This window comes from Narcine bancroftii, chromosome 4, assembly GCF_036971445.1.
Source record: "Narcine bancroftii isolate sNarBan1 chromosome 4, sNarBan1.hap1, whole genome shotgun sequence".
Classification (NCBI taxonomy): Eukaryota; Metazoa; Chordata; class Chondrichthyes; order Torpediniformes; family Narcinidae; genus Narcine; species Narcine bancroftii.
In genome coordinates, this window is record NC_091472.1 from 120,391,511 (window position 1) to 120,418,000 (window position 26,490).

The following is a 26,490-nucleotide window of genomic DNA, read 5'->3' on the forward strand; positions in this document are numbered from 1 at the left end:
CAGGTTGACATAATACATTTTTTTGCTACGGCTAGAGCTATCTTAACAAATCTTTTTTGTGCATCCTCCAAATCAATTCCAAATTCTTTGTTTTTTATGTTACTTAGGAGAAAGATCTCTGGATTCTTTGGTATATTGTTTTCTGTTATTTTATTTAATATCTGATCTTCCCAAACTTTTTCTACTCTCTCACATGTCCAGATTGCATGAATTGTTGTTCCCATTTCTTTTTTACATCGAAAACATCTATCAGATACTGTTGGGTCCCATTTATTTAACTTTTGCGGTGTAATGTATAGTCTGTGTATCCAGTTATATTGTATCATACATAGCCTCGTATTTATTATATTTCTCATCGTTCCAGAACATAATTTCTCCCATGTTTCCTTCTTTATCTTTATATTTAAATCTTGTTCCTATTTTTGTTTAGTTTTACCATTTGTTTCCTCATTCTCCTTTTCTTGCAGTTTAATATACATATTTGTTATAAATCTTTTGATTATCATTGTATCTGTAATCACATATTCAAGGTTACTTGCCTCTGGCAAACTCAAACTGCTTCCTAATTTATCCTTCAAGTAGGATCTCAATTGGTAATATGCCAGCGCTGTATCTTGAGTTATATTGTACTTATCTTTCATTTGTTCAAAGGATAAGAATCTATTTCCTGAAAAACAATTTTCTATTCTTTTAATCCCTTTTTTTTCCCATTCTCTAAAGGAAAGGTTATCTGTTGTAAAAGGGAGTAACTTGTTTTGCGTCAATATTAGTTTTGGTAATTGATGATTTGTTTTATTTCTTTCTACATGAATCTTCTTCCAAATATTGAGGAGATGATGTAATACTGGAGAACTTGTATGTTGTACCAATTTTTCATCCCATTTATATAATATGTGTTCAGGTATCTTTGCCCCTATTTTATCTAATTCTAATCTCGTCCAGTCTGGTTTTTCCCTTGTTTGATAAAAATCTGATAGGTATCTTAATTGTGCGGCTCTATAATAATTTTTAAAGTTTGGCAATTGTAAGCCTCCTTGTTTATACCATTCTGTTAATTTATCTAGTGCTATCCTCGGTTTCCCCCCTCTCCATAAAAATTTCCTTATTATTTTCTTCAACTCCTTGAAGAATTTTTCTGTCAGTTGTATTGGCAATGCCTGAAATAAGTATAATATCCTTGGAAAAATGTTCATTTTAATACAGTTTATCCTTCCTATTAGTGTTAGTGGTAAATCTTTCCAATGCTCTAAATCGTCCTGTAATTTTTTCATTAGTGGATAATAATTGAGTTTATATAGTTGGCCGAGATTTTTGTTTATTTGTACACCTAGGTATCTTATTGCCTGCATTTGCCATCTAAATGGAGATTCCTTCTTAAATTTTGAGAAATCCGCATTATTCATAGGCATTGCTTCACTTTTATTTACGTTTATCTTGTAACCCGACACTTCTCCATATTCCTTCAATTTCTTATATAATTCTTTTATTGATAGTTCTGGTTCTGTTAAGTACACTATAACATCATCTGCAAATAGACTGATTTTATATTCCTTGTCTTTTATTTTTATTCCTTTTATATTATTATCTATTCTTATCAATTCTGCTAGTGGTTCTATAGCTAACGCAAACAATAAAGGTGATAGTGGGCATCCCTGCCGCGTTGACCTGCTTAAGTTAAATTGCTTTGATACATTTACTGTCACTTTCGCTAATGGTCCCTTATATAATGCTTTAATCCAATTAATATACTTCTCCGGTAAACTGAATTTTTGCAATACTTTGAACAAATAATTCCATTCTACTCTGTCAAAGGCCTTCTCTGCGTCTAAAGCAACTGCTTACTGCAGGTGCTTTATTTCCTTCTACTGCATGAATTAAGTTAATAAATTTACAAATATTGTCTGTTGTGCATCTTTTTTTGATAAATCCAGTTTGGTCTAAATTTACCATTTTCGGTACATGCTCTGCTAATCTGTTTGCTAATAGTTTAGCTATTATCTTATAATCTGTGTTTAGTAAAGATATTGGTCTATATGACGCTGGTGAGAGTGGATCTTTCGCTTGCTTTAGTATTACTGTAATTATTGCTGTTTTGCATGAATCTGGTAAGCTTTGTGTTTCATCAATCTGGTTGATTACATCCAGGAGGGGCGGAATTAATAAGTTTTTAAATGTTTTGTAGAATTCTATTGGGAATCCATCCTCTCCTGGTGTCTTATTATTTGGTAATTTTTTTATTATCTCTTGTATTTCTACTATTCCAAATGGTTCTGTTAATTTATTTTGTTCCTCTATTTGTAGTTTTGGTAGTTCAATTTTAGTCAGAAATTCATCTATTTTCCCTTCTTTCCCTTCGTTTTCAGTTCGGTATAATTGTTCATAGAATTCTCTAAAGTTTTCCTTAATTTCTTTTGGATTATATGTAATTTGTTTGTCTTTTTTCCTTGATGCCAATACCATTTTCTTAGCTTGTTCTGTCTTAAGCTGCCATGCTAGGATTTTGTGCGTTTTTTCACCCAGTTCATAATATTTCTGTTTTGTCTTCATTATATTCTTCTCCACCTTATATGTTTGTAGTGTTTCATATTTTATTTTTTTATCCGCCAATTCTCTTCTTTTAGTTGTATCTTCCTTCAATGCTAATTTTTTTTCTATATTTACTATTTCCCTTTCCAACTGCTCTGTTTCCTGATTATAGTCCTTCTTCATCTTGGTTACATAACTTATTATTTGCCCTCTAATGAATGCTTTCATTGCATCCCATAGTATAAACTTATCTTCCACTGATTCTGTATTTATTTCAAAATACATTTTTATTTGTTTTTCAATAAATTCTCTAAAAACCTGCCTTTTAAGTAACATGGGGTTTAATCTCCATCTATACATTCTTGGAGGGATGTCCTCTAGCTTTACTGTCAATATTAAGGGTGAATGGTCCGATAGTATTCTAGCTTTATATTCTGTTTTTCTTACTCTATCTTGCATACTAGCTGATAACAAAAATAGCTCTATTCTTGAGTATGTTTTATGTCTAGCCGAGTAATATGAATATTCCTTTTCTTTTGGGTGTTGTTTCCTCCATATATCCAAAAGTTGCATTTCTTCCATTGATTTAAGTATAAATTTGCTTACTTTGTTCTTTCTGTTAATTTTTTTCCCAGTTTTATCCATATTTGAATCCAAGTTCAGGTTGAAATCTCCTCCTATTAATATGTTCCCTTGCGTATTTTCTATCTTCAAAAAGATATCTTGCATAAGCTTTTGATCTTCTTCGTTAGGTGAATATACACTGAGTAGATTCCAAAACTCCGAATATATCTGACATTTTATCATTACATATCTCCCTGCTGGATCTATTATTTCCTCTTCTATTTTAAATGGCACATTTTTACTAATTAATATAGCCACTCCTCTTGCTTTTGAATTATACGATGCTGCTGTTACATGTCCTACCCAATCTCTCTTTAATTTCTTGTGCTCCAATTCAGTTAAGTGTGTTTCTTGCACAAATGCTATATCAATTTTTTCTTTTTTCAGTAAATTTAGCAGTTTCTTCCTTTTAATTTGGTTATGTATTCCATTAATATTTAAAGTCATATAGTTCAACGTAGCCATTTTATACTTTGTTTATCTTCCCTTTCCGTTTTTCCATCATTACCTTTCCTCCTTTTCCATTTCTGTTTTCTTATTTTAAACCCTTTATAAGACAACATTCCTAAAACATCAAACATTTTCCTTATTCTCCTATTTAAAACTTCTTTAGCCCCAATCTCCCCTTCCCCTCCTGAGTTGTCCTTTATCCCTTGTCGGACAACCACATCTCCCCTCTCCATTTGGGTTTGCGAATTCACTCGCAAGCATCAGCTGATTTTGCAGTGACCGCAACTCCTCCCCACCCAGCCCCCCCCAGAAAAGATTTCACTTTTCATATGTAACAAAGGTCACTCTTTTAGTTCCCTCCTTATTCCCTCTATTCCCTTTCCTTCCCTTATTAATTCTTGTCTATACTATCTATATTTTTCTCTAAATACAGATACATTCACTTATGCACATTATACATATACACACTTATACCTCTTTACCCACATACATATAAATCGTGGTCATTTTTACTCTCATTACACGTCTTCATCCCTCAGTCTATTTTGTAATTGTTCTGCAAATTTTCGTGCTTCTTCTGGATCCGAGAATAGTCTGTTTTGTTGTCCTGGAATAAATATTTTCAATATCGCTGGATGCTTTAGTCTAAATTTATATCCTTTCTTCCATAAAATCGCCTTTGCTGTATTGAACTCCTTTCTCTTCTTTAGGAGTTCAAAACTTATATCTGGATAAATGAAGATTTTTTGCCCTTTGTACTCCAGTGGCTTGTTGCCCTCTCTTACTTTTTCCATTGTCTTCTCCAGTACCTTTTCTCTTGTAGTATATCTTAGGAATTTTACTAAAATAGATCTTGGTTTTTGTTGTGGTTGTGGTTTAAAGGCCAATGCTCTATGTGCCCTTTCTATTTCCATTTCTTGCTGTAGTTCTGGACATCCTAGGATCCTAGGAATCCAATCTTTTATAAACTCTCTCATATTCTTGCCTTCTTCATCTTCCTTAAGGCCCACTATCTTTTTGTTATTTCTTCTGTTATAATTTTCCATTATATCTATTTTCTGAGCTAACAGTTCTTGTGTCTCTATAACTTTTTTATTAGATTCCTCTAATTTCTTTTTTAAGTCTTCTACCTCCATTTCTACTGCTGCTTCCTGCTCTTCCATCTTGTCCATTTTTTTTCCCATTTCTGTTAAGGTCATATCTATTTTATTCATTTTCTCTTCTGTGTTGTTTATTCTTCTTCTTAAATCATTAAATTCCTGTGTTTGCCATTCTTTAAATGACTCCATGTTTTCTTTAATAAGAGAAAGTATATCCTTTATCTTGCCTTTCTTTTCTTCTTCTATTTCACTGTACTCTTCCTCTTCCTCTTCTTCTTCCTCTGGGTTAGCCATCTGTTGTTTCTTTGTTGCCCTTTTCTTCTCTTCTTTCTTGTTTTCATTGTCTTCTGTGTTCTCTTCTTGCTGCAGGTGTTCTGCAGCTGTCATTGCCGGCTGTGGAGATCGACTTCCCAGCTGGTCACCCCTCCCGTCGGTGTGTTTTTTTTTATGCGCGGTTGCGCACTTTTACTTGGCTCAACGAGCCATTTTTGTAGTCCACTTTCTACCGACCTGAGGGAGCGGGTTTCTCTCTCCACCGCGGGCCTCTTCGAACACGTAAGGCCTTCTCCTTCTTCCTCCGTTGTCTTCTCTTCCTCTCTTCTTACCGTTGATTTCGATTTTTCTTTTTTTGTCGCCATCTTCTTTCCACCTTTATACTCACTTTTCTTTAACTTTTATTTCTGTGCCTTTGTGTTTTCCTTTGTTTTTTCCGACTTTTCTGGAGAGGGCTGGAGTTCACCGTCCGGCCACTACTCCATCACGTGACTCCCCATTCTTCTACTCTTCAGGGAATAAAGTCCTAACCTGTTTAACTTTTCCCTGTAACTCATTTCCTGAAATCCAGGCCACATCCTGGTAAATTCCCCTATTCCAGCCTCCACAACCACTCCTGGCAATGCATTCTCTATACAATTTATTTCTCCCCTATTCTTTTCTCCCTTCACTTAATACAGATGTCCTCTGGTGTTTGCTTCTTCTGCCCTGGGTTATAGGTGCTGACCTTATCTATACCTCTCATAATCTTGTAGACCTATTAAGTCCCCTCTGATCCTTCTTCACTCGAAAGAGAAAAGCCCTAGCTCTGCTAACCTCGCCTCATGTCATATTTTCAAATCAAGGCAATATTCTGGTAAATCTCTGCATCTTATTTCCATCCAGGTTTACATCATAGGCTTTGTTGTTTTCATGGGTGCATACTTTATAAACTGTGACACCTTCCTTCAGTTCCAGTCATCACAATATTATGCCTGTAATTAAACTTGAGGCATTATAGTTTTCTTTGTTATCATTGCTGTTTGTTGTGTGGAAATTGCTTTTAACCACATGGGAACAATGATTTGAAAAGTTTGAAAAGTGCTTCCATGGCTATAAAATGCTTTCAATATGATGAGGTTGTGAAAGGTGTCATGAGCACAGGTTTTTTACTTTCTTTTAGGAAGGGTGAGGAGGTCCTGTAAGGAGAGTTCAGAGAGTTAGGTGCTAGGTTGAAGGACAGGACCTGCAGGGTAGTGATATCGGGGTTACGTGCTGGTGAGGTTAGAAATAGGAAGATAATGCAGTTTAACATGTGGCAAAAGACATGGTGTAGGAGGGAGGGTTTCAGGTTTCTAGATCATTGGACTCTCTTCCAGGGAAGGTGGGACCTGTTCTGACAGGACGATTTACATCAGAACTGGAGGTGGACTAATATCCTTGCAGACCGGTTTGCTAGTGCTGCTCCGGTAGGTTTAAACTAGATTTGCAAGGGGAACCAGAGTGCCAGAACAGATGGAGGAGTGAAGGAGGGAGAAGACCATATTTAAAATTGCATACACTGTTCGATGTCGACAGGTTGAACATGGCCGAAATGTTCTCAGATGTCTCTATTTCAATGCAAGGAGTATTGTAGGGAAAAGGTACAAGCTTAAAGAGCGTGAATTGGCATGTGGAATTACGACATTGTGGCCATTAGTGAAATATGGAGGGGTACGACTGGCAGGTCAATGTTCTTATCCTCTGTTGCTTTAGACACTATAGAATGGGGGGACGAAAGGGGGAGGATTGGCATTGCTCATCGTGAAGAATATTGCAGGGAAGGCAGACCAGAGGGCTTGTCTACTGAGCTGAGGAATGGGAAAGGTATGGCAACACTCATGGGGTTGTATTATAGACCACCCAGTAGTCGGTGAGAATTGGAGGAGCAAATTTGTAGAAAGATAGCAGACAATTGCATTAAACATAAAGTTGTGATAGTAGGTGATTTTTAACTTTCCACATGTTGACTGGAACTCCCATACTGTAAAAGGGCTAAATGGCTTGGAGTTTGTCATATGTGTTCAAGAAACTTTTTCAAATCAATGTATGAAGGTATCAACTAAAGAAGGTGCAATACTGGATCTCCTGTTAGGAAACAAGATAGGACAGGTGTCAGAGGTATGTGTAGGGGAACATTTTAGGTCCAGTAATCATAATGCCATTAATTTCAAGTTAATTATGAACAGGTCTGGGCCTTGGGTTAAGATTCTAAATTGGAGAAAGGCTAAATTTAATGAAATGAGAAAGGATCTAGAATGCATGGATTGGGATAAGTTGTTTTTGGGCAAGGATGTGAGGTAAGTGGGAGACCTACAAAGGTAAAGTTTTGAGCCCAGACTTTCTATGTTACTCTCAGGATTAAAGGCAAAGCTAGCAGGCATATGGAACCTTGGTTTTCAAGGGATACTGGGGATCTGATTCTGAAGACACATGTGTATCGCAGATGTAGGCAGCATGGAGAAAATGAGATACTTGAGGAGTATAAAAATGCAAGAAAAATCTCAAAAAAGAAATGAGGTTCCTTTGTCATACAATGTAAAGGAAAATCTTAAGGGTTTTTATAGGTATATCAAGAGCAAAAGGATAATAAGGGATAACATTGGCCTGGTTTGTATGGATCCACAAGAGAGTCGTGCGAAATAAGGAAAACAAGCTGCGAGGTCATGGAACCCTTACACATTAAAGAGGAGGAAGTGCTTGCTGTCATAAGGTTAAATCCCCAGAGCCTGACAACATATTTCCTCAGACCCTGAAGGAGCCTAGCATAGAAATTGCAGGGACTCTGACAGAAATATTTAATATTCTCTTAGCCAAGGGTGTGGTAATGGAGGATTGGAGGGTAGCTCACATTGTTCCATTGTTTTAAAAAAGGGTTCAAAAGAAACTGGTGAACCTGTTGCTAGTAGTAGGTAAATTATTGGAAGATGTTCTAAAAGATCAGATATGCAATTACTTGGATAGCCAGGGATTGATGAGGGATAGTCAACATGGCTTTAGGCGTGGTAGATCATATTTAACCAACCTTGTATAGAGTTTTTTGGGGGGGGGTGGGGGGTGTGTTATCAGGAAAGTTGACAAAGGAAAGGCTGTGGATACTGTCCACATAAACTTTAGTAAGGACTTTGACAATGTCCCACATGGGAGGTTCAAATACTGGGTATTCATGATGAAGTAGTGAACTTGATTTGAAAATGGCTGGATGGGAGAAGCCAAAATGTAGTGGTGGATGATTGCTTATCATATTGGAGGCCTGTGACTAGTGGTGTTGATGCTGGGGCCATTGTTGTTTGTCATCTATATCAATGATCTGGATGATAATGTGGTAATTGGATTAGTAAATTTGCATATAAGACTAAGATTGGAGGTGTTGTGAACCGCTAAGAAGGTTTTCAAAGCTTGCAGGGGGATCTGGACCAGCTGGTAAAGTGGACTGAAAAATGGCAGATGGAAGCGTGAGGTGTTGCATTTTAGAAGGACAAACCAAGAAAGAACATACACAGTAAATGGTAGGGCACTGAGGTGTGTGGTAGAACAGAGGGATCTGGGAATACAGATACATAATTCCCTGAAAGTGACATCATAGTGGATAGGGTTGCAAAGAAAGCTTTTGGCCTGTTGGCCTTCATAAATCAAGTAAAGAGTACAGGAGTTGGGATGTTATGGTGAAGTTGTACAAGACATTGGTGAGGCCAATTATGGAGGAATGTGTGCAGTTTTGATAGCCTAACTACAGGAAGGATATAAATAAGATAGAGAGAGTGCAGAGAAGATTTACTATGATGTTGCCTGGATGTCAGGGACTGAGTTACAGGGCAAGGTTAAACAGGTTAGGAGTTTATTCCCTAGAGCGTAGAAGAATGAGGGGTGATTTGATAGAGGTATTTAAAATTATGGGATAGACAGAGTAAATGTAGATAAGCTTTTTCCATTGAGGGTGGGTGAGATTCAAACAAGAGGACATGGTTAAGGGTGAAAGGGGAAAAGTTTTAGGGGAACATGAGGAGAAACTTCTTCACTCAGACTGGTGGGAGTGTGGAACAAGTTTCCAACTGAAGTGGTAGATGTGGGCTTGATTTTAACATTTAATGGAAATTTGGACAGGTATGTGAATAGGAGATGTATGGCATGCAGGTCAGTGGGTCTAGCACAATCCCACAGGCAGGAGGTAATAGGTGGATAAGGGAGGAAGGGCACAACAGCAAACCAGGGAAGGGGTGATGGCTCTGTGAATCGAGTGGGAAAGGGTTGAAGAGTTGGAGGAAGGAAGTCAGAGGGATGGGGAAGAGGGAGAGAATGGGGAGTAAGGTAGCAGAAACCAGAGAAATCTATGTTAATTTCATCTGGTTGGAGAGTGCCCAATTGGAAAATTAGGTGTTGCTGCTCCAATTTACAGGTGGTTTTGGTATGACTGTACATAAGGCTATGTGCAGGCATATATTTAAGCATGGGAGTGGGGTGCAGAATTGAAATAGTTGGCCACTGAGAGATCCCTGTCACTGAAGGTGCGCAGCGAAGCGATCTCCCAGTCTGCTTCCAGTCTATCCAATGTAGAGAAGGCCACAATGGGAGCACGGGATGCAGTCGATGACTCCTGCGGAGACAGTGACTTAGAAGGACTGTTCCAAGCCCTGAATAGTGGTGAGGGATGAGATGTGTGCACTTGTGGCACCTCCTGTGGCCACAGGCGAAAGTGCCAAAGGATGAGTGGACGAGAGAGTGATGGATGAATGGTCCCTTCGGAAAGCAGAGAGGGGATGAGAAGGGAAGATGTGTCTGGTCATGGGATCATGTTGTAGGTGATGGAGGAAAATGCGTTGGATGCAAAAGCTAGTTGGGAGGTAGGTGAGGACACTGGGAATCTTGTTTTTTGTGTGTCTGGGGGCTGAGGGAGCCAGGACAGATGAGTGGGGAATGGAGTAGATCCTGGCTTTCACTAACCGCTCCACACATTACAAACTGACTATTTATTTCATCCAGATTGTTTCTCGAATCTTGCACACAAGTGAGATTAAAGTGCTCTTCAGTTGCAAGTCGCATCAAGATATTTTGTAGACTCTGCTTGATAGTGGCATGCCATTGTAAATGAGAAAATATGCATTTCTCAGACTTCTGTTAGGTTATGTTGATGTACTGTCATCATGTGGCATTTTCGTCCTTGCAGACTTGCAGACTGCATTTGTGAAGGAGGTTCAGGATTTTGTACTCGAGCAATTTAATAGCAGCCAGTCAGAACTGCAGAAGATCTTGCATGACATCGACTATTTCCATCATGAGTTTAACCCCCTGAAACTCAGATGTCAAGCAAATGCAGCATGCGTGGATCTAATGGTGTGGGCTGTTAAAGATGAACAAGGTAGTGTAAAATGTGGTATTTTCTCTTTTTATTCTGTGTGGTATAGAAGCCCACAGGCAATTCCTGTTAAGTGTCAAGTTAGGGAATGCTTCGACACTAGATGTCTCTTCCATGAAAGGCAATTAATGCTGGATCAGTTCTTAACTTGGTCTGAGTTTAATGAATTTTTGTTAACTGAGTATTGAGATCAAGGTTGAATGGAGGAACATTCATGATGGCTCTGTTTCTCATTCCTGCTTATTTATTCCAAAATGATTTTTTAGAGAAGCACAAAGATACTGTAAAAAATGAATGTGCGTGGAATTGTGATTGTCGCAATTTTAACTTGTTCAATCCTTCTAATGAAGGTGCAGAAAATCTTTGCTCGAAGCTTTCTGAAAAATTGCAATCTAAGACTTCCAGTAAAATCATTCTCTCGCATATGTCTTTGCTGATTTGCTGTTTGCAGGTAGGTTTTCATTTAAAACTGAATGTGAATAATTCCTAAGTTTCCTTGTCATGTTCTGTCAAGTGCAAAACTCTGCCAAGGCCAATATTTCATTGCAGCAGTTGCCTGGTTAAGTGTTGTCTTTTGTGGCCTTTTCTTTCCTTTGGGAGAGGCTAAATCAATAATACAAAGAAGAATTGTTGTGATTTTAATGCATGGTTTTTTAAGAGAAAATTTTAACTGTTAGTTAGTAAAATCCCCAAATTTGAAACTTGAAAGAGGATCAAATTTTAAATAGTTAGCTTGGTCACCATGAAACAAGTTGGGTCAAAGGATCTCTTTCCATGCTGTATAACTTTATAAAGTTGGTATTTTGTTTGTTTGAATCACCCCATCATTGTATTTCACAGGATTTTATTTTTGTTATCTGAGCAGGGGCTGGGGCATTTATGTGAACGATTCCCCGTTGCAGTTCATTCAGTCACAGCCTCGCTAAGGGATTTTCTAGTGATCCCTTCACCAGTACTTGTTAAGGTGTACAAGTACCACAGTCAGTATAATTCAGGTAAGTGGCACTACAAATTTGTGTAACTTTACCCATGTTCTACTGAAATACTTTAAAAGATGATGCATAAGTTTGAAAATGTGCACCTCTCGATTCAGCGAGAGTTTCTTTCTTTCTATTATCAGACCTCCCATTTAAACAAGATGATGCTTTGCTGTTTCAGTGTGCTTTTCTTCTTAACGGCACTTTGTCTTGTTTGTTACAATACCCTGTACTTTTGTCTTATTATAATACTTTTTAATTCTTTCAGTACCTGTTATACTATATAGAGGTTGACTTGCCTGGATAGCATAGAAAATAAGTTTTTTCACTGTATTTTGATACACATGACAAAGAAATTAATTCAACTACCCAATAAATGTGAAGATATAATGCAACCAGGGTTTTTTTGTTTTCATTGACTAAAACTTGTAATGAAGTTTCTGAGAAAGATTACTGCCCTAATTCTCCCACGCATCTTGCAAAAAACAGTGGTGAAAGCTCATTGTTATATTTTGAATGGCTTTGGATGAATTCTTAAATAAACATTAAATAAAGCAGCTGATTCAAGAATAAATCATAATGACAAAAGATATGCTGAATATATTTGCCCCAGTGCTGTTTTATGGGGTTGCTTTTGAAGGCATGTGCTTTTTTTTTCTTGCAATGTACTTTTTCTTAAGGAGGAACTGATATTAAGATAAGTGTGACAAATGAGCACTCAGAAGCAACTGTATTGTCTCCAAAGAAAAACCAGCCATCTATGTACGAACAACTGAGGGATATTGCTATAGATAACATCTGCAGGTAAGGAGAATACAATTCTGCTTTAAAACATTTAGCAATTATTTAGCACCATTGGTAGAATTTGCACAATCAATAAATTGCAATGTGGATGTAGTCACTTTTATATAAGTGGGTGCAGTAACTAATTTACAGTGAAGTGAGGGATCATATTGTAGTTTTTGTTGAAGGTGAATATTTTATTTTTCTTAAAATGTTTTTATTGATATTGGTACAGTAGAAAATTAACAATACAGTTATGTGCTATAGAACTACTAAAAAAAAATGATCATAATTCAGAAGTACAACAGCACGAACCTGGTGTTACAATAGAATCTAACCAAAAAAACACAAAAAAAGGAAATTCTAAACCCCTTCCCTGAAGCAAGATTGAAGGTTGACATTTTTTAAAAAATTCAGATGACATAATCTTGGAGAGAGAGCACTACGCCAAAACTCCAAATCAACACTAACTCTTAAGGTTATGATAGTAGTCTATAAACAAGCCCCATATCATTTGATATTTGAATCAATGACAGCATATTTAATTTTTTCCAAATTTAAACAAGGCATAATATCCCTTAGCCATTGGGCATGTGTTGGTGAAATATTGTCTTTCCATTTATCAAAATTGCACGTCTGGCCATTGATGAAGAAAAAGATAAAATGTGACATTATGGTCACAAAGTATTCCAAAAAGAGCTATGAAATGGTTAAGTTCCAATTTTATTTTACAAATAACTGATAGAGTTTGAAAAACTTCCTCCCAAAATTTTCCATTTTACCAGGGAAGACTCTGAAATAAAGCTATCTTCCTGTTTAAACTGTGTGGGTTTGTTTTTGGTGGGTCCATGGTAAGTAAAAGAATATGAAATGGGTGAAATAAGGTTGAGAATCACTGATATATTCATGGCAGCCAATTTTCACCCAAGATCCCAGGTGCCACAGTGAGGTGGTTGGGAAAAAAAATTTTCTTCTTAGAATTGGTTCTCAGATTCTATTAAACGTGAAGAGAAAATATTTTTATTTTAAGAAATCCAATGGGATAAAAAGGACACATCGGACTGTCGTGGAGCATGGAACAGGCCCTTCAGCCCAATTCATCTATGCTGATAATTGTAGTTTAGCATCTTATTCCATGAGTAGCACTTTCAGACTCGTGTGAGGGCTCTGTGGGGTTAACTCTGGTGGGTATTTGTTTTCTTTAGAAACACTGTTGTGTTTACAGTAACTTTTCTACTTAGGTGCCTTAAGGCAGGATCGGTTGCAGACCCAGTAATAGTGGAAGCCTTCTTGGCCAGCTTATCCAATCGTTTGTATATATCCCAAGAGAGTGATAAGTGAGTAACACAAAATTCTCCAAATCTGTTGTTCCAATTATGGACTAAACAATAATGCTTTTTTATTGCATAAATCAAGCTTAAAATCAAGATACAAGTGGGTGCAATAGATTTAATCTACTATCAACAATGCTGGCTTATTTTGTTTTTGAATTCTGAAGGAAATTTGTGAGTGCTGTTTGCAAAACTGAATAATGGTTTCTTGTGGAGCAAGCCTCTGTAAATAATTTAAAGAAAAATAAGATATTGCAGCAATTTTTAGCCCATTTAATTTGTTTTCCATGATAAGATTGCATTTAATTGAAACAATATGCCATCTTGAATTTTCAGTATTTAGGAATGTTACTGCATTGATACAGAGGATCCTCCATCCAATTAAAAACAAAATCCAGCTAAAAACAATGCTGGAGGAACTAAGTGGATCAAGCAATATCATTTGGAAAGAAAAAAATGTTGCCATTTTGAGCTGAAACTCTTTATTGAGACATCGAGATGTCGTGATAAATGTTGTTTGACCCATTGAGTGTCAGCAAATTGTTTAGCTTTAGATTCCAGCATTTGCAATCTCATGTGTACCTCTTAAAAATAAAATTCCATCCTGACCGAGGTAGAAGGAGTTGTGATGTGAACTGCAAGTCCTTTATGGTTACCTCATTACATTTGATTAATACTGTTGTAGCGAGGTCGCTACGGCTACAGCTAGGTTATAGCTCTTGGTTATAGCCCTCAAATCTGCAGGAGAAGAAAGACACACGCACCAGTAGAGTGTATTCGACACTGAGTTTATTCAATAGCAGCTCTGCCTTTTATAGTTAGCTTGGCCGCGTTACCACTGGGGCATGGCTTGAGTGGGCTGGCTGCCGATTGGTTATCTCGGATTCCTTGGCCCTAATTGGACTCCCTGTGATCCTCCGGCGGTGATTGTCCAGCTTCCCTGCTCTGCCAGTGGCCTATGGAAACGGGTGATTCAGCCCGCATGATGCTTTGCCGGTCGTCGCATTTGATGGCCATTTCTTGTGTCAGCCTGAGGCGTGGGGTCGGGTGAGTGATGGGCTGGCCAAGGTCTAAATAGGCCGGTTTCAACCGGTCGAGTGGAAAAGTCTCCTCCCTGCTGTCATTGTCCAAAACCTAGGTGGAGCTGTTGTGTCTGAGGTCATGGTAAGGCCACTGTAGAGGTGGCTGGTGAGCCCCACACCGAACAAACACTTATTTACAGTCAGTAAAGTTCTTTGGGATGTAGGTTCAGAGTTGCCGTGGGGTCTGGGTTTAGCGGGGGCCAGGGTGCCTAGGCGCTCACGTAGTTGGGACAATGTGGTTGCCAGGGGCTCCCCTAAGACCTCAGTGGCCGTCACAAATTTGCCCGGTATAACTAGGGGTGTGCCGTAGACTAACTCGGCAGAAGATGCCTCAGGGTCCTCCTAATGTGTGGTGTGGACCCTTGGGAGTTTGTTGGCCCAATTAGGTCCAGTAAGCCATGCCATTAGGGCTGCCTTAAGGTGTCTGTGGAACCTCTTCACCACCTTTTGACCTGTGGGTGATACGCTGTGGTGTGGTGGAGTTGGGTCCCCAGGGTGTGGGCTAAGGCATTCCACAGACTGGAAGTGAATTGGGGCCCCCGTCTGATGTGAGGTGTTCAGGGACCCTGAAACACATTACCCAAGTGTTGAGTAAAGCCCGTGCGCATGCTTCTGTGGAAGCCTCTGATAGCGGCAACCCCTCTGGTCATCTGGTCGACCATTGTGAGAAGGTAACATGCACCTCTGGATATGGGTAGGGGCCCCACAATGGCAATGTGCATGTGACTGAAGCAGCGATGTGCTGGCTCGAATGTCTGTGGTGGAGCTTTGATATGAATCTGGATTTTGGATGACTGGCACGGAGTACAAGTCCTGGCCCACAGGGCAACCTCTTTGCGGAGGCTGTGCCAGACATACCTGTTTACCACCATTTTGACTGTAGTCTTGATGGCGGGGTGAGCCAAGTTGTGGACCAAGTCGAAAACCCGCCTCTTCCATGCAGCCAGAATGACGGTGAGGTTTACCCATCAAGGTATTGAAGAGCCATGTGCGATTGCCGGGGGCGATCTGGATGTCCTCCAGTCGTAAGCCGGTGAGCACTGTCTGGTATGCCGAAATATCAGGGTTTGATTGCAGTGCATCAACCAGGGCCGTGTAGTGAATGCCAGGGGTAGGGTCGTGCACCGCCAAGATAGCCGGACAGGATAGGGCGTCAGCCACCATGTTGGATTTGCCGGCTATGTGTTCAATGTCCGTTGTAAATTCAGAAATGTAGAACGGGTGCAGCTGTTGCCTAGCTGACCACAGAACTGACACCTTACTGAAGGCAAAGGTGAAGGGTTTGTGGTCCGTGTAAATTTTGAACTTTCTGCCCTCCAGGAAATAACTAAAGCGCTGAATTGCCAGGTATAAGGCTAACAGTTCTCTATCAGAGACACTGTACTTGAGCTCTGTACTTTAGGTGTTTACTAAAAAAGGCCAGTGATTGCCATTGTCCATTTACTAGTTGCTCAGGTACACCCCAACCGCTGTGCTGGAGGTGTCTGTCGTGAGGCTGGTCAAGGCATCTGTCCGAGGGTACATGAGAGAGTGGTGTTGGCTAGGGCATTTTTGGAGGCCTGGAAGGCCTCTTTTGCCTCCTGGGTCCATTGTATGTTTTTACCGGGTCCTGCCATGAGGGGAAAGAGTGGGCTCATGATTCGGATCGCTGCAGGTATGAAGCAGTGATAAAAGTTGACCATAACTGCATACCCTTGTAGTTCCTTCACCGTTAATGGCATGGGGAAAGAGCGAATAGCATCCACCTTAGTGGGTAATGGTCTGGCTCCATGTCAGTTGATATGATAGTCTCTCAGTCAAACTGGCACTTGGCCGGGTTGATGGTTAGGCCAATAATCGCTCAGCCTGGAGAATAATTATTTTAAGTGGGCGGCGTGCTCGGTGAGGGTGTTGCTGGCGATTAAAATGTCAAGGTAGACGAAGGCAAAATGTGTTCTCAGCCCACTGAGTCCATCAGCCTCTGGAAAGTCTGAGCTGCGTTTTTTTTTAACCTGAAGGACATGCGGAGGAATTCAAACAATTGGCACTTTTTGGGATGTCATCGGGGTGTACTGGGATCTAGTGATAGCCCCTTATGAGGTCCACCTTTGAGAATATCCATGCCCATTGCAGGTTAGTGGTGAAGTCTTGGATATGGGGCACGGGATATCTGTCTGGTATGGTGGCCTCGTTGAGGTGGCGGTAGTCTCCACATGGCTTCCAACCACCTGCTTCCTTGGGGACCATGTGGCAAGGGGAGGCCCAAGGATTATCGGAGCGCTGCACAATGCAGAGTTCCTCCATTTTTTTGAACTTGTCCCTGGCTAGGTTGAGTTTCTCGGGTGGGGGAGGGGGAGGTTACACCACGCCCTGGCGTGGAGGGGAGGGAGGGCCCTCTTTAACGATTTGGAACCTCGCCCCATATTTGGGTTCTGCTATAGAAATGAGTAGAGGGGAATTCTGCTAGGACCTGAGCAAATTCGTTGTCTGCAGTACTTACTGAGTGCAGGTGGGGGCTGGTTAGTTCAGTGCCCTTGAGTGAGAGTGACTGCAATGTCTGGGTGTGCACCAACCGACGTCCCTTGATATCAACCAGGAATGAGTTGGCCCACAGGAAATCTGCACCTTGTAATAGTTGTTGCATGGCTGCCATCATAAATTTCTATGAATTGTCTGTCCCCAAAGTGTAGGGGAATGGTGCGGGTGCCGAATGTTCGGATGTTGGAGCCGTTTACCTCTTGGAGCTCCCAGCCCACTTTGCTGCAGCGGTCCTCCAGGCTGGTCGGGGGAATTACGCTATATTGTGCCCCAGTGTTGACCAAGAAATGTCGGTCCAACAAGGAGTCTTGAATATGTAGCAGGCTATGCAGTTGGCCTGTCATTGGAGTTATTAGTGACGGCTGGCTTGAGTCTGCTTAGGCAGCCACTTCCTGGGGTCATCGAAGTTTTCCTCCGCAATGAGCAGCCAGATATCTTCGGGCAGCCTCTCCAGGAAGGTCTGCTGGAACAGCGGGCAGGGGGTGTGGCCATCATTGAGAGCGAGCATGTCACTCCTGAGGATGGAAGGGGCCCTGTCCCCCAAACCGTCGATATGCAACAGTTGGCCAGCTCACTCATGCTTTGAGATACCAAAAGTGTATGTTAACAGCTCTTTGATGGCCATGTACTTTCCTTGTTCTGGGGGCTGCTGGAGGAAGTCTATAATGCAGGCTGTGGTGTCCTGATTGAGGGTGCTGACCACGTAGTAGTAGCGTGTGTTGTTGGCGAACTGCGCCTAAACTTGCTGGAACGTCACCCAAGGTTGCGACGTCCAGAAGACGGGCAGCTTCAATGCTATCGTATTGATTACAGGTTGCTCTTCCAGCTTTGGGTACAAAGCAAGATTTGGACCAGTTGGGGTCACCACTGTAGCGAGGTCGCTGCAGCTAGGTTATAGCTCTCGGTTATAGCCCTAAAACTGTAGCACAAATCCACAGGAGAAGACACACACATCAGTAGAGTGTATTTGACACTGAGTTTATTCAGTGCCAGCTCTGACTTCTATAGTGAGAGAGAGAGAGAGAGGGGGGAGAGAGAGAGGGGGGAGAGAGAGAGGGGGGAGAGAGAGAGGGGGGAGAGAGAGAGGGGGGAGAGAGAGAGGGGGGAGAGAGAGAGGGGGGAGAGAGAGAGGGGGGAGAGAGAGAGGGGGGAGAGAGAGAGGGGGGAGAGAGAGAGGGGGGAGAGAGAGAGGGGGAGAGAGAGGGGGGAGAGAGAGAGGGGAGAGAGAGAGAGGGGAGAGAGAGAGAGGGGAGAGAGAGAGGGGAGAGAGAGAGGGGAGAGAGAGAGAGGGGAGAGAGAGAGAGGGGAGAGAGGGGAGAGAGGGGAGAGGGGAGAGAGGGGAGAGGGGAGAGGGGAGAGGGGAGAGGGGAGAGAGGGGAGAGGGAGAGGGGGGAGAGGGAGAGGGGGGAGCGGGGAGCGGGGGGAGCGGGAGCGGGGGGAGCGGGAGCGGGGGGAGCGGGAGCGGGAGCGGGGGGAGCGGGAGCGGGGGGAGCGGGAGCGGGGGGAGCGGGAGAGCGGGAGCGGGGGAGCGGGAGCGGGGGGAGCGGGAGCGGGGGGAGCGGGAGCGGGGGGAGCGGGAGCGGGGGGAGCGGGAGCGGGGGGAGCGGGAGCGGGGGGAGCGGGAGCGGGGGGAGGGGGAGCGGGGGGGGGGGAGCGGGGGCGGGGGGAGCGGGGGCGGGGGGAGCGGGGGCGGGGGGAGCGGCGGGAGCGGGGGGAGCGGGGGGAGCGGGAGCGGGGGGAGCGGGAGCGGGGGGAGCGGGAGCGGGGGGAGCGGGAGCGGGGGGAGCGGGAGCGGGAGCGGGGGGAGCGGGAGCGGGGGGAGCGGGAGCGGGGGGAGCGGGAGCGGGGGGAGCGGGAGCGGGGGAGCGGGAGCGGGGGGAGCGGGAGCGGGGGGAGCGGGAGCGGGGGGAGCGGGAGCGGGGGGAGCGGGAGCGGGGGGAGCGGGAGCGGGGGGAGCGGGAGCGGGGGGAGCGGGAGCGGGGGGAGCGGGAGCGGGGGGAGCGGGAGCGGGGGGAGCGGGAGCGGGGGGAGGGGGAGCGGGAGCGGGAGCGGGGGGAGCGGGAGCGGGGGGAGCGGGGGCGGGGGGAGCGGGGGCGGGGGGGAGCGGGGGCGGGGGGAGCGGGGGCGGGGGGAGCGGGGGGAGCGGCGGGAGCGGGGGGAGCGGGAGCGGGGGGAGCGGGAGGGATTATGGTACCGGAATCGGACACCAAACCTTAACAAACCAGTAAAAGTCGATGAAGAAACCTCCAAAAGATTATTAAGTTTACCACAAAGTTATTTCAATCATCTCTCTCTCTTTCTCCCACCTTCGAATGGAGTCCTTTTGTATTCTGTAGAGTAACTGAATTGGGACATTGAACTTGGAGAGTGAATTCTGTGGACTGTGTTTTTGACTGACTTGACTGGACTGACCTGGAGTTTGGGGATTTTTTTGTTCCTTCTGTGTTTCATTTATGGGCACAGATTAAAAAAGTTTGGGTTTTTTTTTCCCCCCCACATACTTTTTATAATTTCTGTATCATTGTTAATAGAGGCATATAGTGGGGATAATTTGGATAAGAATTTGTAGTGTTAATAGAAATTAAAATAGAATAAGAATTGTGTCCTCTATTGTTGCATGTTTGGGGTTGTAACAAGTTCAAGTTAATATTGAAATAACCTGCACCTGAAAGTGGATACAAGTAACTTGATAATTATAAATTAACAGTTGAAATTTTTGATTTCAGAACTTCAGATTTTCTCAATCTCACCTGATATCGCAGACCAGCTGCTAAACAACTTGAACTGACCTCAGACCCTTGGCTATTTTGGTTTGTGGATGATTGCAAACCAAATTCCTTTTTAATATTCCACTGAATAGGGAAGGCGTTGACAATGCTGTGTTTGCTGCTCTTCCTGAGAAACTTGATTAAAGTAGTGCAAGTCTGTGGTGGTCAAGCTCGTATTGTGATTGTAATATTGCATACTTACCTCTTTATTCTTTTAAATATTGTCTCAGCCACGACTTGATTAGTCTAAACCTTTGTCCCACATGCTGCCTCTTGTGGTTGGTCCTTTGTAAAGTAGTGGGATTTCATGGTAAATAGCTGTTTATTACGTTCTTGGTAGAGTTAATGGAAAAAAGTTATTTCTTTGGCTTGTGGTGCATTGTTTACATTTAATTTTACTGCCTTATCTGGTGCCTGAGTTTATTTGCCTGCAAGAATGAGATTGTACATAGCTACAATTTAAAAAAAAAGATTTTTATCTTGAGATATCTTGCTTTTTCTGAACTGGTATTGGCAATTAATCATCATTAAAATCAGGACAGAAAAATACTGCCACGTGCAAGTATCTCGAAATTCAGTTGATTTGCAAGACCTTCTCTGCAGCCTGTGGGTTTAAATGCAACTCTTTATTTATTTTAAAGGTTTTTTTGTTCCAAGTAACTTGAAATTGGAGCATGATAAATGACTTGTTTTAAAACTCCGTGAATCTGAGCATTAAAATTATATTCTGGCTAAATTGCTCTGAACGGTTTGAGTGAAGTGCGGTTTCTTGTGAATTTATTTTGTGCCTTTCTTCCTCCAGGGATGCCCATCTGATTCCTGATCACACAATCCGCTCCCTTGGCCACATTGCTGTGGCACTACGAGATACTCCAAAGGTGATGGAACCAATACTGCAGATCCTACAGCAGAAGTTCTGTCAGCCTCCATCTCAGTTGGATGTTCTTATCATTGACCAGCTGGGTTGCATGGTGATCACTGGCAATGTGAGTGACCTGATGCCTTTAATCATGGGGCCTTGCACTTTCGCACAGCTGCTTGTAATCTGTAAAGACATGAAGAAAATTAGCTTGAAAATTGGCTGATGTCAAGAATTAAGTGGAGAATTAAGTGGGTAATTTTCAACACAACTAAATCATGTGGAACAGAAAATCAGATATTCTTTGCCAAAATAAAATCTCCTTTTATTAACGTGCCACCCAAACAGTATTGAAAATTAACTGCCTCATGTCAAGACTTTTCTACAAGAAATGTTCTGTAATTTGATTATTCTATCAAATCATGTGGATCAATGCTTTACAACACTGTGACATTTAGTGAGAACTACCTTTCTTTGTTTGAAGAGAAGGTCATAAAAAGACTTTTCTGAAAGTGATCAATGTCACATCAAGTTCAAGTTCATTGTCACATGTACGAAGGTCCAACTAGACATCCCATACATAGTACAGCAAATAAAACACAGTATAGAGGTGCAGAGTTATAAGGAGATACTAGTACAGAGTAACAGTAATGTAGTATTACTGGTGGGAGGTTTATTCAAATGCCTGATAATGATGGGAAAGAAACTGTCCTTGAATTTGGTGGTGCATGATCTCACACTGGTGGATCTTCCCGATGGAAAGAGGGCAAAAAGACTATGGCCAGGGTGGGATTCATCTTTTAAATGTGTTAGCTGCTTGTCCAAGACAGCGGAAAGTATAGATGGCGTCGACAGGGATGGGGAGGGGAAAGTGTTAATGTTTCTGTGATGGTCTGTGCTGTGTTCATAATTCTGCAGTTTCTTGCTGTCTTGAGCAGTACAGTTCCTGTACCACACAGCAATGCACCCCGATGGGAAAATGAATCAGGAAAAGTGTGAGGGATACAGTTGACCTGCTAGATTTCCACAGGCTTCTGAAGAATCAGAGATATTGGTGCACTTCCTTGGTCACTGCGTTGACGCACTTCCTTGGTCACTGCGTTGACATGCGTGGACCAGTGCAGGACACTTTGAGGTGTTTATTCTGAGGAACTTAAAGCTGTCTACTGTCTCCACCTCAGTGCAGTTGATGCATTCAAAGGAGTGAGTACCACTCTTCTTCCAGAAGTCTGTGACCAGCTCCATAGTCTTGCTAACATCAAGCCACTAGTTCCTCTATCTGCTGACTCATTGACCTTAGAGATCCTGCCAATAATGCTGGTGTCATCTGCAAATTTATACAATGGAAAACAAATTGCTATTAGTGATCTAGTGAATTAGCTAAAAAAGAGAATGTGGATTTATTCATATTGTCAATCATGCATGTCTCAAAGGACTTCACAGGAAACAATAGATATATAGTTGTAAAGGTCCATTTTCGGATTAACCCTGCATTTGGGGTAACACTACGTGCTTTGCTAGCTGAATGTGAATTTTTTTTTATCATGAAGTTATTAATTTTCAAATCACTGCTTCAGAATAATTTCTAACACCAAATGAATAATAATTAATTTTAATCAATTTTTTTATTTATTTTCCCATATTCTGTTTCAAATCCCAGTTACAACTTTTTATTTTTTATGAGTTCAAGAGGAAGATTCGTTTGCAATGTGAATTGCACACAGAAGTTTAGAGACTCCAATGTGGTCCCTAATACAGTAAACCCTTTGTGTCCAGAATTCAAGCAATTGGCAGCCTCAAACAATTGGCAAAAAAAAATCGAGGAAAATCAATAAAACATTAAAACAAATAAGAATAAAATAATAGATAAAAAATACCTAAGTTTAAAAACGTAAAAATAAATTATCTCTGAATGAATTCATAAATCTTTGGTGAAGATGGGAGCAAATATTCAGCCAGTGGAGTGCCTTGGTCATGTTTGCTCATAGCAACTGTTTGAATCAATTTGTGTTTGATTAATGTGGCTTTGCACAGGATGAAGAACTGGTTGATGATTTTTGATGTTGGGGTGACTCTTCAAGTGTCTCCTTAACCCTGCTTAATAAGAGTTGGCCCAGTCAGAGACTTTATATGTAAACTTGAATGGGGGTGGGGGGGGGTAATTATTGAAAATATTATTTGTCTTGGTTGGCTCTGTCGAAGGGGAGTAACCCGCAGATGCAGCAATAGTTAAATGTTTTCAAAGAATGTGACTGAAAATAAAGTAAAATCCTTTAAACTTTATTTTTTTATGGAAGTGAAGTTTGTTCAGTGTAAGTACGGTATAGTATTTTTGTCTTTTAAACTGTTTATTCTTAATGCAGGTGTATTAGTTAGGCATTGCAAGAGTCTCAAGCAACATGAAAATGCACTTAGCTGGCATATACAAATCTCCATTGGTGGCAGATACCAGGGGTTTTACTGTATTACATTTCTGGGCTATTATTTCAATCTGTGTAAGTAGACTAATGTACTCTTGTGTTTTACAGCAATACATTTACCAAGAAGTGTGGAACCTCTTTCAACAAATCAGTGTGAAAGCAAGCTCAGTTGTTTACTCAGCAACTAAAGACCACAAAGACCATGGCTACAGGTAGGTTTTGAATTTTTGCTGCAAGTTATGTACGCTACATTTTTTTAATTTAGCTTGTCCTAAAAAAATACATGAAAAGATGCAGCACTGCTCATTCAGTCTTGTCTTGTCTTTTCGCCATTTTCATATCATCCAAAAATTGGAGAAAGATCCAGGCAAAATATTAGAGAGCCAATATTACTCTACTCTCGAAATCCTTTTGTGATTTTTTTTTTTACAGTCCGAGGCAAAAGTCAGTGGACAGGTACATTTATAAAATGAGCAATACCTTGCTTAAAAAAAAATTGGCTGCCCTGCCCTCTGCAACTTAACCTTACTGAAGGAGGCCATTTGCTTCATTGTGTTTGTTCTAGCTAAAAAAAATCTCCCCAGTAAGTTCTACTTCCTTGCAGTTTCCTCTTATTCCTGCCAATTGATGTATTTACGCAATTTAGTTTTGGAAATTACTTAAATCTGGTGTATTACCAAATCAGCAGATGCAATCTGAGTCATTAAAAAGGAAACTCGCTTTATTTTCAAACAAAGCTATGGTTCTTATCACAAAATGTGAGTTGTAAGCTGGTAGTTGCCCAGTTCCATGAACTGTGATGTTTGTGTGGATGTTGCAGCATCAGAGTTGTTTGGGATAGGCTGGTAATCCACCAGTGATATGTGATTCATATATTTCCAAATCTTGAAATCATTGCATTACCTGGAGAAGATGAACATAGAAACATAGAAACATAGAAGATAGGAGCAGGAGTAGGTCATTCGAGCCTGCTCCGCCATTCAACGAGATCATGGCTGATCTTAAAGTTCAGTACCCCGTCCCCGCCTTCTCTCCGTAACCTTTAATACCCTTATACTGAAGAAATAGATCTAATACCCTCTTAAATATATTTAATGAACCTGCCTCTACTGCCCTCTGTGGCAATGAATTCCACAGATTCACCACCCTCTGGATAAAGAAATTCCTCCTTATTTCGGTCCTAAATGGTTTGCCTATTATCTTCAAACCATGGCCCCGGGTTCTGGATTTTCCCATCATTGGAAACATCCCATCTGCATCCATTCTGTCCAGTCCTGTCAGAATTTTATATGTCTCTATGAGATCCCCTCTCAATCTTCTAAACTCCAGCGAGTACAATCCCAATTTGCGCAATCTTTCCTCATAAGTCATTCCTGACATTCCAGGTATCAGCCTGGTGAATCGCCTCTGCACTCCTTCCATTGCAAGAACATCCTTCCTTAGATAAGGTGACCAAAACTGCACACAATACTCCAGGTGTGGTCTCACCAAGGCCCTGTACAGCTGCAGTAAGGTATCCTTCTTCCTATACTCAAACCCTCTTGATATGAAGGCCAACATACCATTTGCCTTTTTAACCGCCTCCTGTACCTGCATGCTCGCCTTCAGAGACTGATGTACAAGTACCCCTAGGTCTCTCTGCACTTCCCCATCTCTTAATCTATTGCCATTCAAATAGTAATCTGCCCTCTGGTTTGTATTACCAAAGTGGATAACCTCACATTTATCCACATTGTAGTGCATTTGCCATGTATCTGCCCAGTCCCTCAATTTATCCAAATCACACTGGAGCTTCCTGACCCCCTCTTCCGTGCACACAACCCTTCCTAGCTTAGTGTCATCTGCAAATTTGGAGATATTACATCCAATCCCCTCATCCAGATCATTAATGTAAATTGTGAACAGCTGGGATCCCAGTACAGATCCCTGTGGCACCCCACTGGTTACCACCTGCCACTCAGAAAACGAGCCATTTATCCCAACTCTCTGTCTTCTACCTGCCAGCCAGTTCTCAATCCACATCAATACTTTGCCCCCAATCCCATGAGCCTTGATTTTGGAAGCCAGTCGTTTATGCGGGACCTTATCGAAGGCCTTTTGGAAGTCCAGGTACACCACATCCACTGGCTCTCCCCCGTCTATTTTACCTGTCACCATCTCAAAGAATTCCAATAGATTTGTCAAGCACGATTTACCTTTCGTAAATCCATGTTGACTCTGTCCGATCCCTTCTCTGCTAGTCATATGCTCCGCTATTACATCCTTAATAATGGATTCCATCATTTTGCCCACTACTGATGTAAGGCTCACCAGCTGATAATTCCCCGCTTTTTCTCTATCCCCCTTTTTAAATAGTGGGGTAACATTAGCTACCCTCCAATCCATGGGTACTGATCCTGAGTCTATCGAGTTCTGGAAAATAATTCTTAAAGCATTTGCTATCTGAATGGCCACTTCCTTGAGTACCCTAGGAGGTAGATTATCAGGCCCTTGGGATTTATCTGCCTTCAATCCCATCAATTTCCCCAAGACCATGTCCTTAGAGATACTGATTTCTTTCAGTTCCTCCCTTGCATTAGTCTCTATGTTTCCCAACATCCTTGGGAGGTTATTTGTATCCTCTCTTGTAAAATTGGTCTGCCATTTTCTTATTCCCCATTATATATTCCCCTGATTCCGATGCAAAGGACCTACTCTGGATTTCACCAATCTTTTCCTCTTGACATGTTTATAAAAGCTTTTGCAGTCGGTTTTTATATTTGCCGCAAGCTTACTTTTGTAATTTATTTTTGCTCTCTTGATTAATCCCTTTGTCCTCCTTTGCTACATCTTGAACTCCTCCCAGTCTTCGGTTGCGGTACTTTTTTTGGCCAATTGATATGCTCTCTCTTTGGACACAATGCTGTCTCTAATTTCCCTTGTTATCCACGGTTGAGTTACCTTTTTTGGTTTATTTTTATGCCAAACCGGTATAAACAATTTTTGCAATTTCTCCATTAGATCTGTGAATGCTTTCCATTGTCTATCCACAGTCAACTCCCCCATAAACACCACCCAATCAATCTTACTCAACTCCCGTCTCATACCATCATAATTCCCTTTATTTAAATTCAGGACCTTAGTCTTGGTTTTAATTTCATCACTCTCCATGTCGAGTGAGAATTCGATCATATTGTGATCGCTCCTACCCAAAGGGCCTCGCACAACAAGATTGCTTATTAGCCCTTTGTCATTGCATAATACCCAATCTAAAATGGCCTGCTCCCGAGTTGGTTCCTCGACATTTTGGTCTAGATAACCGTCCCGTAAACATTCAAGGAATTCCTCCTCCTCTATATTTTTACCAATTTGACTAGTCCAATCTATATGCAAATTAAAGTCTCCCATGATGACAGCTGTTCCCTTATTG

The 26,490-nt window shown here is 41.7% G+C and overlaps 1 protein-coding gene across 4 annotated transcripts in view; it reads left to right on the forward strand.

Annotated features, from left to right (window-relative positions):
• The window catches only part of pi4kab (phosphatidylinositol 4-kinase, catalytic, alpha b), a 162,684-nt gene that overhangs the window by 13,268 nt on the left and 122,926 nt on the right, over positions 1 to 26,490 (forward strand). For all 4 annotated transcript variants that reach the window (XM_069932626.1, XM_069932623.1, XM_069932624.1 and 1 more), the window contains exons 11-17: positions 10,156 to 10,347; positions 10,695 to 10,795; positions 11,210 to 11,339; positions 12,002 to 12,125; positions 13,346 to 13,441; positions 20,605 to 20,788; positions 23,190 to 23,293. In XM_069932626.1, the coding sequence (XP_069788727.1) occupies positions 10,156 to 10,347; positions 10,695 to 10,795; positions 11,210 to 11,339; positions 12,002 to 12,125; positions 13,346 to 13,441; positions 20,605 to 20,788; positions 23,190 to 23,293 (931 nt within the window). The remainder of the gene's footprint in view (positions 1 to 10,155; positions 10,348 to 10,694; positions 10,796 to 11,209; positions 11,340 to 12,001; positions 12,126 to 13,345; positions 13,442 to 20,604; positions 20,789 to 23,189; positions 23,294 to 26,490) is intronic.